At 44.9% G+C, this 14,113-nt stretch overlaps 1 protein-coding gene across 4 annotated transcripts in view; it reads right to left on the bottom strand.

Annotated features, from left to right (window-relative positions):
* Window positions 1-14,113, bottom strand: part of LOC133472427 (pyruvate carboxylase, mitochondrial-like) — a 99,876-nt gene that overhangs the window by 66,260 nt on the left and 19,503 nt on the right. For all 4 annotated transcript variants that reach the window (XR_009786706.1, XR_009786707.1, XR_009786708.1 and 1 more), the window contains exon 11: window positions 7,717-7,879. Coding sequence is in view for 1 of the 4 variants with exons in the window: in XM_061763172.1 (XP_061619156.1) it covers window positions 7,717-7,879 (163 nt within the window). In the remaining 3 variants the exon portion in view is untranslated. The remainder of the gene's footprint in view (window positions 1-7,716; window positions 7,880-14,113) is intronic.

The raw sequence follows: 14,113 nt of genomic DNA, 5'->3' as shown, positions 1-14,113 counted from the left end.
TGCCGCATCACATGTAAACAGACAATTAACAGTACTCACATATATTCTTTATCCTCTGTGAAGAACAACTAATAGAGCCGTGCTGATGAGCTGTTTTCATTAAGTACAATATTATGGAGTGCTATTTTTCCTCATAAAATAGCATAACAGCAATGTTTGTTGGCTTTGTTTTTTTTTGGGGGGGGGGGGGGGGCCTGATCAGATTAATGGCATTTCCATTCATTTTAAGAGGAAAAGATGATTTGAGAGTGTTTTGCGTGACGAGTGCAGTCACGGAACGAACAAAACTCGTTTCTTACGGCGCCGCTGTTTTATTTAAGCGTCGTGGATCAAAGATGCCAACAACAATCGAGCAATGACACCTTTACTCCACACACATACTTTGAAAAGCGTCCACGATCAAAACAACAGCAGAGATATTCCCTTAAAAATAACTCAGTGGTGTTTTTGCACAGTTACACAACCGAGTCTGAATAATCCTTGTCTGCCGGCCAAAATATTAGAAGCAGCCATTTGTATGATGCAGACCAGTACAAAAGGGAACATTTTCCATTGAGCTGCTTGTCAAGGAATAGAATCCAGTCTCTCTGTTGTGTCTTTCGGCATGCCCATCGTGCCCTTTTGACCAACATAATAGAAGGCCGGCATGATGTGACATTTCACAGCCCAAAGTGTGTGACTCCCCTTCCGCTCTTCTTTCATTCGGTGGACGCTTTCCAAAAAAAAAAAAAAAAACTCCCTTCCACGCTTTGTCCACCTTGCGTCGCTTCTGCACGACGGACAACTACTCGATATCGGCGGCAAACATTGCACGCTGTTGCCCACTTGCGGGCTAACGCGTCCGCCCACCAACTGCGCCACTTCAAACTCACACTGGGTGTTATGTCATTTTAGGTGACACGCTCCCGCCGTGCTTCAGCGTAAGCGGACTCGCTCTGTCCACTCGGTCACAACACCCGCCTCGCCGCTAATCTCTTTCCGCGCTCCTCTGTCGAACCCTTTCTTCCCTGCCTTCGCTCTTCCGAGGGCTCGTCGCTTGAACGGGGAGGCGCGGGATATGTCTGCGCGGGCTGATAACGCCGGGCTGAAACAGACACAAGGCGCACGCTGAACACACAAAAGGAGGACCCCGCGTCGGCGCTGGACACAAAAGCTATTAGGCGGGGATGAGATGAAAGTTTCTTTTGCCGTGTGCAAAATTAACAAGATGAGCAGGGAAACGGTGAAGGGGAGAAGAATAAACTGAAGGCAGTGATGAAGAGCGGTGAGCAGGGAGCGGTGTCAAACTGGCTGTGGGGTGATGAGCAGGTGACTCGGCAACTGCAGCGAGCGTGATTTGATTGGGAATGTGCACCTCAGAGAAAATAAGTGCTTGATATGCTCAAAAACATTGACGCTTCCATCAGTTTAAAGAGGGGCGAGGATGCCGATTTCGTTGCACATTTTGATGGCTTCAGCGAGACTCCAGCATTAAAAGTGAATCAAGTTGAAAGCGCATCAAGTCCAACGGCAGCTCCTCAGCTCATATTCCCTCATTTGACACTGACAACTCCTACTCGTGCTTTCGGAACAGAAAACATCCTGATAGGCTGCAGAATGGGGAATTAAATAATAATTGAGTCCGCCGACGTGCCAAGTGGTCGACTCGATGAGGCAATAGATCTTTGAAAGCCGGAAAACATACAGTCCACGTCGTCTAAGTATTGGAACTCCGTCTCCATACCGCAGCTTTAAATGCTTGGAGAATAGCTTGATAGACGAATGGACGGTGATGGATAGATAAATGTAGCCATCCAGCCTGGTTAAGCACGCATATAACAACTACGGAGACAAAGTACCATTCTTTTTTTCGAATATGTCGAGAAACCACTGTCGGAGCGAGGGGATTTTGTTCATTCGGTGAGAAAACGCTCGCTCGGATTCTTAACAAAAGCTGACTTCCCTCCAGCCAGAAACCTGATATCGCTGCTCTACCAAATGAGAGGCGGCTCACTTGTGTTATGCGCAGACAATGCTAAAAAAGGAGAAAAAGCGCCAACTGATTAAAACTGACACATACTCTACATATTGCAATCCAATACAACAATAACGCGCACTGTATTTATAGACAAGTGAAGGATGTGAGCGCGCAGAGAAGGAAAATATTGCAAAAAAACGGGGCCGGATTGAGCGAGGATGAGGAAATGAGGACGGCGCAGACAAATGGAGACAAATCCTTTAGATAAACAGTTGAAAAATGGCTGCAGAAGAAAGGGGTTTTTTTTATTGAGGAAACCGGAGACAAGGTGAATATTGAGGGCCCAGGGAGAATTCCATTTGGAAGATTTCGATGTGAATTAGAAAAGGGGCACAAAATAGACGGCGGAGACACGATGCAGGCCAAGAAGCGATAAGTATCGTGCAAAATAGGGCAGACGTTATTGTGCACGGCGTTACGCCGAGAGATGAAAGCAACATGTCACCGTCTACGTGCAGAGAGCAGAAATTGTGTATCATTAACGACTCACGACTCTTATATAACGGACATTTGAAAATACATTTTAAAAATTCAATGGCACCATAGAGTGCTCATCAGAAACACTCAGTCATCATGAGAATATAGAATCATGAAACTTTGAGGTCTTAGTGGTTCGATGACACTAAATCAAACAAACAAACAAAAAAACTTATTTGACAAAACGAGTCATTTTGATCCTGTATATTCCTTTTCACAATCACATTGAACATTTCACGTGTCCACCCTGTCGTTATAGGGTAACGTCCCCTTTTAAGAAACCATCTGATGTTTTCAGCGTTATTCCGTCGAGCACTTTGTGTTTTTTTACGATGGAGACTGAAACAGCCGACAGTGACTCATATGGCGTAATTTTCCTCATATTATTTGTGTAGTTGGATACTGTCAAACACTGCATGTCCACTCTGTCATCGTGAAATATGAATTGAAATGAAATTCAAAATGGATTTGCTCAACTGTACCCAGTGAGCTTGCTAACTGAATCATGTTGCTAAGTGAAGGTCCACCATGTGCTCATAAAATGCTAACAATAGCCAAAAATGTCCACCCTGTCAGCAGGCTCACATATTTGGCTGTTTGCAGTTATTTTAGATTTAAAAAAAACAAAATAAAAATGTGGGAGCTGACCTGTATGCTCCATTGTCGGCTAAAAAAACAACAGTAGCATACAGAATGCTGCCCCCGTGACCCGGGATGAGCAGAGGAAAATAAATGGACAAGTCAATTCAAATGTACAAACGTAGTCCATAGCAAGACCAATTTCCCTGAATGAATTAGCAGCTTTGCTGCTTGCCCACTCTGCACAGAAACCGGTAATCATTACTAATCGCATCGTCTGCGCCAGGTCGCAACATCCTAAACGCTGACTTGCCTCGTGTAATAGCGGGCCTGTCCTCTCACCGCAGATCATTTCAGAAAGGGCCACTGGAGTTTCCCCGAATATTCCATTAAGCTGTGCGGCGAGCAGAGCCACAAATAGTCTCAAGCGTACTGACTGAGAGCTGGGACGACGTGGTGAACATTTATCATCAATTTCAACTGTCAAATCTTTGCAATTAAAATGTCTGGCTCGGGACGATGAGCGACGATTTCTGTTTGGCTAAATTTGGCCGGATGAAATGTCAAATGACGACACGCAGGAAGAGGAAAAGCGACAGTGGAGCACCAGAAAGGCACAAAAACAGACAATTGCGTTCTGGGCACACTGTGTCCATTTGCGCCAATATGTGGCCATGACTGTCAGAAACAGTACTCATGGCAACGTATGTAAAGAGTTAAAACAATTTGTTTCATGCTGCAATGCAATTCATTGTGCTGCTCCTTCTGGTGTGCCCGCCTTGGCCACCGGGAGGCAGTATAATACAGTCATGCGGACACAAAGGAAGAATAGTCCTCCTACTCCTGTTTTTTGAGGAATTGTTCACTATTTGCGTAACTGTTTCTTGTTGTGGACCGAGTTGACTTGAGCTCACAAAAAAGATATAACATTTGAACGAATGCTTGCATCTCGAAAAAACTCAAAAGTCAGGCCACAAACATTCCAACTCAATTCCCGGGCGCCAAGGGAAGCGCACATCAAATAACGTGACTATAATTCGGCTCCATCGATCAATCACGCGGCGCTGTCACATTGATCGATGGATGCAAATGCGCTCGGACGAAAGAAAAAGCTGACGCGCATCAACACTGACGACGAGACATTAGGATGGAGACACATGATGTATGGGGGAAATGATGAGGATTTTTTTGTTTGTTTATTTGTTTATTTTCCAATTCCAACTGGAAAAACAATAAGGGGAGAAGACGCACTGCCCCCATCGCTTTTTCATTCCGGCTGGTAAACACTGCAAGATGAAGGGTTATGCTTCTCTCCAGAGCTACACGGTTTGCTTCGGTTAAAACAAGCACACTGAATAGCACATGACAGCGGGATGGGAGCTGGAGGAAGTGAAATGAGGCGCCGGGTGTCAGGAGGGGGCGGATAATGGAAACACAGAGGGTTGAAGAACAGCAGGAATCGGCCCGAAGGGGCTGGGGCAGGAGACGAAGACGAGAGAAAGCCGGGGATGGAGGTGAGGTAGTGAGGATGAAGAAATGTGAGACAGGAGGTAGACAAGTCTTGGGCATTCCACGTCTATTGTTAGCGTTGAAGAAGGAAATGTGGCGCGTGAGATAGATGAAAAAAAAAAAAAAGGATCGCTGCTGCTGTCGTCATGGGATTGGCGAAAGACCGAGACAAAACCTGGCCGCCATGTTTTCTACAGCCATGATTGATGCAATACATAAAACAACGAGCTGAATAGGCAGTTTCATAAGTGGAAATAAATCTGCCCACACTTATCTTCGTGGCTGACAAGTTCTTTCTGCTCCGAAGGATTACAGCAATCAAACCTATTTGTACTCATTGTCCAAAAAAAAAAAAAAAAAAAACAACTTTCAATCTTGAGGCGGCATAACGCCACACTGCTCCCGCGGAGGGAAGAGGCGGAGTTTCATAACACTTCTCAGGCAGTTGAGCATTGAACAGACTAAATAGTTTTCTTCTCAAGCTATTTTCAATACTTTAAAAAATGGCTAATAATACTTAAAAAAGCATTACTGTGTTCCTCAACTATATCGTGGCACATCGTTCGCGCTGCTGCTGTATCGTGGATTTTTCAGCGATTGTTTTTTTTTTGTTTTTTTAATGTTTTTTTGTTTTGTTTTTTTTTTACAACTTGCCGGGAGATAGACTGGGCTCACTGACTCGGTCCACCTCCAGAATCCCAAACGCTACAGGATAAGAGCTCTCAGATTTGATCGACACGAGTCAGCAGGGTAATAAACAGCAAGTTAATTTTATATGGTGAACTCCAGCTGCACTGCATCACATACCGAAAGTGATTCTTAAATGGAAACGGCTTAAAAAGAATACCTGCCGGGGGAGGGGGGAACAACTTTAAAGGGGGTCACGCTGGATGCTTTGTCTCAGACTTTCACACATCAACCCAAAGTCATTGGTGCAGGGTATATATTTTGAATGCGGTCCAAGGTCTCAGAGAGTTTGGGGTCCAAAACAACCAATTCCTCAGCTTGCTTTGAATGATAATTATGTTTGAAGGCACTCGCTCTACTTTTTAGCAAAGTCTAAAAAGGAAAGAAATTGTCAAAGCCAATCTAGAGAAACGAAGACGCAGCCAACCTGACAACCCCCGCCCCCCCACTGCCAAAATGACCTTGTCGCTGCCCTTTATTCATCATTTATTCAACCATCTCTCAAACTGCTCCATCCTGGAGTTTTTGTGTTGATTGTATTTGGCTCATTCATAATGTATGGCGACTGGGGAGGCTTTCACTGTGTCAACACGTTTCATAACTCAACGGCATGGCAAAGTGGTGTAAGGGAGCGCCGGGAGGGGAAAGGGGCGGCGGGGAGGAGCCCGAATAGCGGGATGAGAGCCATGAAAACAGGCGAGCGCAGGGTGGGGATTTTGAAGGCAGCGATGGGGACGAAGATGAGAGGAAAATACGTGCGTGGTTTTAAGACTCTTACCGGGTGGGAGGGGAAGAGGCGACGCGGTGAGCGAAGGAACACGGAGGAGAATATGGGCAGCAAAGCGGGCAGAAAAGTCACCAGAGTAGAAAGGTCGCAAGCTATTTCACGGCCATGATGCTGGGCGTTTTGTTGTTGTTGTTTTTGTTTAATTTATTTTCCCCGGAAAGCTTCTGTACAGCGCAGGCGACGTAAACGCACGCGGGGAGTGACATCGTCTGAAAGTGAGAATGTCACTGGCCTCAAAGCCAACGGAAGTGCACGCTGCGCTTATTCCCGGATTAGACTCCAATATGCCAGTTAATGATGATGGGCGGGAGGTAACTGAGCTACACAACTAAAAACAAATGTGTGCGATAAATGAATACCTTGATTGAAACAAATCTTTGCGCACATAAAAACCAATTGCCACCCTCCCCCCCTATCCTCTCACTTCAATAGGCTGATGATTTGTTTTACGGGAAAGTCAATAGCGCAAGGCAAATTAAATCCGATTTAAAAGGAGACAAGAGCAACGGCTACGCTTCATTTAGAGCATCCCCAGCTGCAGACGAGACGAGACAAGGAAGTAGAGCTTCTTCAAACATCCCGTGTGTGGACTTATGACTTTAAACATTGGTCAACATCGTGCTGTAATGCATACAGCACAAACATTTCAGTTGGGGTTTTGCTTCCCAGAGAGCTCACAATTATCTTGAATAAAATCAATAAAACATCTACTTACTGGCCCTTCATTAACACTGGATTGCTTGCGAGGCCCCTGAGATAAAGTCGCGATAAAAAGCCAGCCGACGCCACGACAAATGCACGTGTTGAAAAGACACTGTTCAAAACTGTATATACGCCGTGTTTCCACTGTTCGGAAGATGGCTCGGGAAATGTTGCTGCTTACAATTACGGTAGTTACCCTGTTGAAAATCGAACAGTTGTCTTAACTATTTCAATGACTTTCTCAAAGTAATATAACAAATTACATTTAACTACATTTGGATGACTTTTCTTCATTTTGAATGAACGGGACCCTTGGGTGCTTCCTCGCAAAAAAAGGGGATTAAAAATATGCATCTTTCGATTGTTCGAGTAATCGGGTGATTATTCGCTATTCAACGTAGTAACATGTACTGCACACGTGAGGTGCAGTTATTATTTTTGAGCACTTGTGTTCGCCTTCCTTACGTTCCTCTGTAGTATCCGTGACTTTGAGGGTGTATGGCTTTAAAAAGCCTGACCTGACTCGGTGAGTGACGTGGGCGGATGACAGTGTAGAATTGGCTAGCTGTTAACAGGCTAACCCGACTCGCCGTGAGTTGTGGCTATGGGTAAGCTTATGTACGAATACGCTTCTTACGTGTTTGCGCTCGTTCCGTGTCTTCTTCATAAAAAAAAAAGGGGCTTGAAACTGGGCCGGCAGCTCAACCGCTTGCGGTGCCATGACAATACGCTCTAACTCGCAATGGGAGGCTATACTAAATTAGCTAAAATTATTACTTGTAGCCAAGAGAAACGCTATGAAATGAAGAGAATAAACTCCCGGAAGCCAATTCATACAATTTCACGGAACAAACGCTTCGGTGCTTCTGATATTGTTCAGGCTAACAAAGAAGGTTTTGCTGCAATACTCCTCCCAGCACGATTGGGGACGTTTAAGCGCAACTGCTACGCGTCCTACCTCGATCCTGCCGGTGTCAGGCTGGAAGCCCCTGGCCGGGTCCTCGGTGGTCACCCTGCACTGGATGGCGCAGCCGTTGACCCGGATCTTGTCCTGTCTGAGGCCCAGTTCCGGCAAACTGCGGCCGGAGCACACGTGCAGCTGGGCGTGCACCAGATCCACGCTGCCAAGAGACACACAAACAGAGAGGAGACATCCTGTCAACCTGCTGTAAACGGCACTTAATGTTTGCACCTTTCTCTTCAAAACAGCGTGCGCGTGGATTTGCTGTGGATGGGCGACTTTGCAAAGCACGTCTCATTTGAGCAAATGAATCCGCGACGCATGAAAGGAAATAAAGCCCACATGAATACGCCATCAAATAACAAATTTGATTAAAACACAAAAGGCGTAATCCGATCATCTAAGTGCGTCTCCCGGGTGAAGCCTGGGTACACTCCTCACGCAAATCATTAATTCCAGACTATTCTCGCGTCATGAGAGATCTGGAGGTGTGCTATTAAGAAGATCAGGTTGGAGACCACAATTGAAACCAATTAGGCCTGCAAAAAAAAAATAAAAAAAAAATTAATAAATCAATAAATAAATAACATCCACAGCATCGGTATCCTCTGGGAAAATAAATTATTTGGCCAGAAAGCAGCTCATTTATGCGTCATGTGAATTCAGTTCCTGTTATTTAGCGTTTCTTGTCTTATAGTTCATCTGACGGATGTAATTTGACATTGGTGTTGTGTAAAGAAAAAAAGAAAAAGGCTTCCTGGGTTAAGATGAACGACCTTTAAGGATAATAAGAAGCCAGACTCAATAAGCGAAGGGTGTGCGACAACCAGAAGGCGCGCAACACACGCTTGCATTCCGAACGCCGCCTTCGCCCGCTCGTCTCAATTAGCACTTGTGTCACACTGGCCAAGCAGACGGGCAATTATGCAGCAGCCTGCTGGAAAAATGTCTCGCTGGAGAACGTAGAATCACAAGACAACTTGATGCTAATGTCGTTTCCCTTTGGTGGGTATGTTCCACGACACGGCTCCACTGGCACCTTCAAATACGATATATTACGCATATTTACACCACCATCACAGACGAGCATCCACGCGCAAATGCTAATGAGCACGTTTTGAAACTTTTTAACTATCGATCCAATTACGGCTAGCATTTTGGGGTAATTCCGCGATTTTTTTAAATCCCCGACAATGGAGCCTGGAGGGCCTCCGAAATTCATTGCGCGCTAATACGACTCAGAAGAATGAAGGAGCCGGAGGGCACACCTGTCCTTCAGCGGAGCTCGCTACTGTTACACAATAACAGCCTTTTGTGTCATTAGCATCTTGCACTTGGTACAAATAATGAGGACGCCAAGATGCAATGACACAACAGGCGCACATGCATTGTTACATGAACTGCCCCCCCCCCAAAAAAAAGAACCTGGCAATGAACCCAAGTGGATGCAGAGGGATGCTGCAATCAAGTATAGTGAAATAGTAAAAACGCATGCAGTCAGTCTGATCTCTCGCCGGAATATGTCTCTTTGGCTTTTCCTTGACTCTTCTATCCATCACTGACTCTCTTCCAAGATTATTTCACAGAGTCTTACTATGGTGTTGCCTTGCGTGATGTTCTCAAGTGTCAATCCATTTATTTCCCGCTATGCCGAGATGTCAAGCTCGATGCTGTACATCTATTTTTCTTGCAGCCAACTCCAGCGGAGCACTTGAGCATTCGGTTTTTCTTTTCCCGTTTTTTTTTTTTTGTTTTTTTTCCCTCAGGCCCCCGAATGGCAGCCAAGTTTCTATTTTATCCCTGACAGTCGAAAAGGCAAAAACGCCTTGAGGAATATCTGTCTTCCACCTTTGCACGGCAGCCGTATACATCACGCTTGTCCGTACGTTGGACTTAAAAAAGCTCCTGATTGGCTGCAGGGGCAGAACAGATGAGGAAGCGGCAACACCTAAAATTCTTTTCATTATCAGATTCCTTCCGCTAAGTGTTCCCATAAAAATAATGTGTCGCCATGGACATTGCAGGACAACTAAACACTCTCAAGCCTCATGTGTTCTTTCACTCATATATTACATCAATTAAAAATGGCACACGAGTATCATTCGCTCAATCACTGCCGTGGACATTTACTGGATATTCATCAGATGGAAGTCAACCGTTGACTGCCACTGACAAATTTATTTGTCAAGTACGTTTTTCAACGGGTCGGCGTGGACACGGGTCCCGCCCAGCGTGTCTGTGAACGCCAATGTTTTTAAACCATTGTAATGACTACCAGGTGCCTGTAGGTGTCAGTGTTGCACCGCTTTGTATTTGAGATCAGCGCAGCTTTTGAGTAGAAGATGAAGATTAGGGGGTGGATCTCGGTTTATCGCGTCAATTATGAGGGAGAGAAATGCCTAGACGTTGGAAGCTGGACAAGTTCAGGTACCTCACAATCGAGCAGAGTATGTATAGCGGACCCCCCACATTTGCTGATATCTTCAACCCCAAAATACTTTTTAAGTTTGGGGGTTAATTAAAAAAAAAAAAATGCAATTATAATGGGTGGCAATTATCCACGGATGTTCACAATTCTCGGACTGGCCCGGTCCCTATCCAGTAAATTGCGAGGGTCCACTGTGTATATATACAGTATGAACAGAGTATGTGTTGCGGTCGGTAGTAGAAAGTGGGCGTCACCATCGTGAAAGATGACGACGCAGTTCATGGAGTGAATGACGAACGTTGTTTATAAAAAAAAAAAAAAAAAAAAAAAAAAAGAAAAAAAAAAAAGCACTGACATTCAACTCGAACAGTGCGCACGATGAGTCAGCAAAGTCGTAGTTGGATATCTGTAAAGAAATGATTAGCCCTTTTCTCAGTTTTGGTTGCTTTATCGTTTTAGGTGTCACAAAAGCAAAAAAATAAATAAAACATACTACATTGTAACCGCAGTCAACCAGTGGAGGTGTTCACACGACAGGGTCCGGAGCTAAAAGGGAACGTAGAAGAAGAAAATATGACTGAGAAGGAGAAGGCAGGTAAAGTACAGCAAAATTGTGCTTCGACGCACAACTCACAAAGAAGAAGAGCGAGAGGAACAAACGAGATGAAAGGCCGATGCTTCCGTGTGAAGGCGAGGAGTGGGGAAGAGATGAGGCAGCGGCAGTGCGGAAGAGGATAAACAGCTGCTTTCAAAGCGGGGGGGGGAGTGGGAGCGTGGAAAGGGATTGGATTGGGCCACACTCAAAGGGGAAGACAGTGAATGAAAGGAAGGATGGGTGGGTGGAAAGGAGGAGAGGAGAGGGTCATGGATGTCCAATTGATTCGAGGGAAGTCTTGTGTGACTGGAAATAATGCTAATAATAATAATAATGCACTCCCTTGCCGTAATACAGCGATGCACTTTATTAGGTACACAAACGCATTCGAAATATGAGCTCGCTCGCTTTGCTTTGCAAAACAGCCCCGCATAATACACACTGGGATAGCTGGGGCTATCGAATTTGTTCCCAATCGATTTTTCCATCGATTCATTGGACACACTCTTTACTATCGCTGTGCATTTGGTATTGTTTGATGATTGAACAAAAACAAATGAACAACAATTCGGCAATATCACTTGAGAGGGTGGGATTCAACGACATGTTAATCATACTACGGCTGCAAGTAATGATTATTTTCGATTTTATTTTTCCAGCAGATGTTTGCAAATGTCTTATTTCGATTCAACAAACATCATCAGTCTGCTTTCATGGAGGATAAAGAATATTTACTGCCGAGAGGCTGAAATCAGAGGATTTGGGCAATTCCAAGTCAAACACTGGTTCTACGGGAATCAACAGTTCTCAAATTAGTTGTCGACTCATCGTTTATTTGTTGCACATCTGATACACACCATACTAATTTGCCTTATCTAGCAACACGTGAGCATCAAATGATTAGTATTGGCTCAGCCCGAGCGTTTTGGAAAAATGTCGAGATGGACGGTGACGAGTGGAAGAAGAATAGCAGCAAGAGGGGGATTCAAATGGAAGCGAGGAGAGAAGATGGAGTAAGTATGAATAATCATTAAAAAAAAAAAAATTTTTTTTTGAAAAAGTGGAGAGGAAGGCATCGAGGCTCCCGTCTCGTCTTGTACGAATTTCATTAGATGGTTTTAGACGGCAAACAAAAGGAAACAGACGAGATGGAGGTGAGGCGCGTGCGATAGAGAGGATGGGAAATAAGAAATTGGAATGACTGTGGCGTGAGGATGGCATTTTGACATCAATTTAGGAAGGAAGCCCAAAAAGACAGCCAATGCAAACAAAGCATGCATTGGAATGGAGAGCAGCCTCGCAAAACACATTTCGGAAAGAAACACGGAAGTATCTGATGTAATGTGATGTGGTCTCCTTTTCAGCTCGCACGCCCCGTCATTTTTCCTCCCGCCTGGCAATCAGCCTCCTAATTAATTCTTGCTCCCCTTGTTATGAAGCAGATGGGAGAGTGAGGAGGGGAAAACAAAATAAGCCTGAAGTCCAGAAGGCAGCAGCGGACGAGCTGAGAAAGAAGAGATGACGAGGAGAGACGCATATTTCCATTAAAGCCAACGTGTGAGGTCAGCTAAACACGCACACACAGCACCCCCTTTATGCCAATATATGGATAGCACATCACGCAAAAGGAGCATTTAAGGGACCTAATGAATCATTAACGCATCCCGACATGTTATCTTTATGCACCAATTAAGTCGCCGCCACATCGGATGAGATACAGCTCCGATTAGCGGACTCTCAACAACAAGAGCGTTTGCTACGAGTTCTTCTTCGACACAGTCTTGCAACTGCATTTCACATGACACGCGATGAACCACTAACAAACACGCCTCCTTTCTGGAAGGCAACGCAAAACGAACATTCAACTCGTTCGCTGCCGTGGACGTTTATATTCGCCAAATGGAACCCAACTGTCAAAGTAGTTCAAGTATGTTTTAAAAGAAGCTTTCATGTGTAATTATGGGTTGGAAAGTTGGCTCTTCATCAACGCCGGATGTTTCCAGCAAGCACTAGTGTCGTGAATATTCATAAAGGCTTGGCTTTACTCTCAACAGGAAGCACAATTGCAAAGCAACACACTGGGCCTTTGTTGCACTCTGTAGATGTGTTACATACGGTAGCTGTGATTGTAGAAGTTTGGAAAAGTAAGGTCACACTGCAACGCTGATTGATTGGGTACGCTTAATTGTATCATTAATATCATTGTGGCTATCATTTGTGCCCTTGAATAATAGGAGCCCATGAACTAAAACTCAGCATCACGCCACATTAGCTCTTTCGACCGACTTTTCTTGCATACGCGAGACCAAACAAAAGTCAAATAGCCACGTAGCCCACCGTCTCGCTTGAAATAACCTTGACGAGAGACATACAGTAGGACAGGCACAATGTCGAGAAAAACGCTCATGATGTATACATCTCCAAGTACTCAAGTACTTAAAAATCCATTAAAACCCCAGAAAGGTACCCAGAAGAATTAGCCCGTTGAAGGCAAAAACTGCTTGGGAAGAATAAAAATCTTGACAAACACACAGGCCCAGGACTTTCCCACGCCACATGCACATACAATTGAATTGGGTCAATTATTTGCACGTGTGTGTGTGTGTGTGTGTGTGTGTGTGTGTGTGTGGAATCAGGATTCTGACGGAGGCAGAGGTAAGAGCCGCTGAGTGGCAGGAAAGGCGGGGGGAGGGATTGAATCTATCCTTTCACGTCCCGACATTGGGCTGTGTGTGTGTGTGTGTGTATGCGAGCGCATGTGCGGCGAGTGGAATCGACTAAACATGAGCTGCAGCAGTCGTATCACTCCGAGCCAATCAATGTCACGCAAACCCAGCCTGGTTTATGAATGCGGGATCCCAGCTCAGGGAAAAAGCGACTTCTTCATTATTGATAGTCCCTGAGTAGTAGCTGCAGTCATTGGAACATGAAGGGGCAGGAGGGAAGCCAAGTTCCAAAAAGGGTGAGCACGTGTACACGTGTGTGTGTGTGTGTGTGTGTGTGTGTGTGCCCGCGCACATCTCAGGACCTTTCCAATCGCCGTGTTGGCGTCCAACCTTTGATCGCGCTCGGCTCACAACCCCCAAGTGGGTGGAAAAGGCTTAGGAGGACTCCAAAAGGGGATTATTGGATAGAATGTATGGATATTAGAGTCTAATTTATCATTTAGGTCATGTTAATTTATGCAAATGAGTTTATTTATTTTTTTATTAATGCCAGCCTTGGGTTATAAACGCATGTACGCTGCAGCATGACTGTTGTGGTTCTTTTTAATACACACTGTATATTTAAAACAAACACAGCTTAGCCCTTCAGTCTGCTAGCTTATTGCTAATGATAATTAGCATCTATTTTGCAGTGCTATAACCCTT

The sequence above is a fragment of the Phyllopteryx taeniolatus genome, chromosome 23 (assembly GCF_024500385.1).
Source record: "Phyllopteryx taeniolatus isolate TA_2022b chromosome 23, UOR_Ptae_1.2, whole genome shotgun sequence".
Taxonomy (NCBI): Eukaryota; Metazoa; Chordata; class Actinopteri; order Syngnathiformes; family Syngnathidae; genus Phyllopteryx; species Phyllopteryx taeniolatus.
This window is presented reverse-complemented; position numbering and strand designations above follow the sequence as displayed.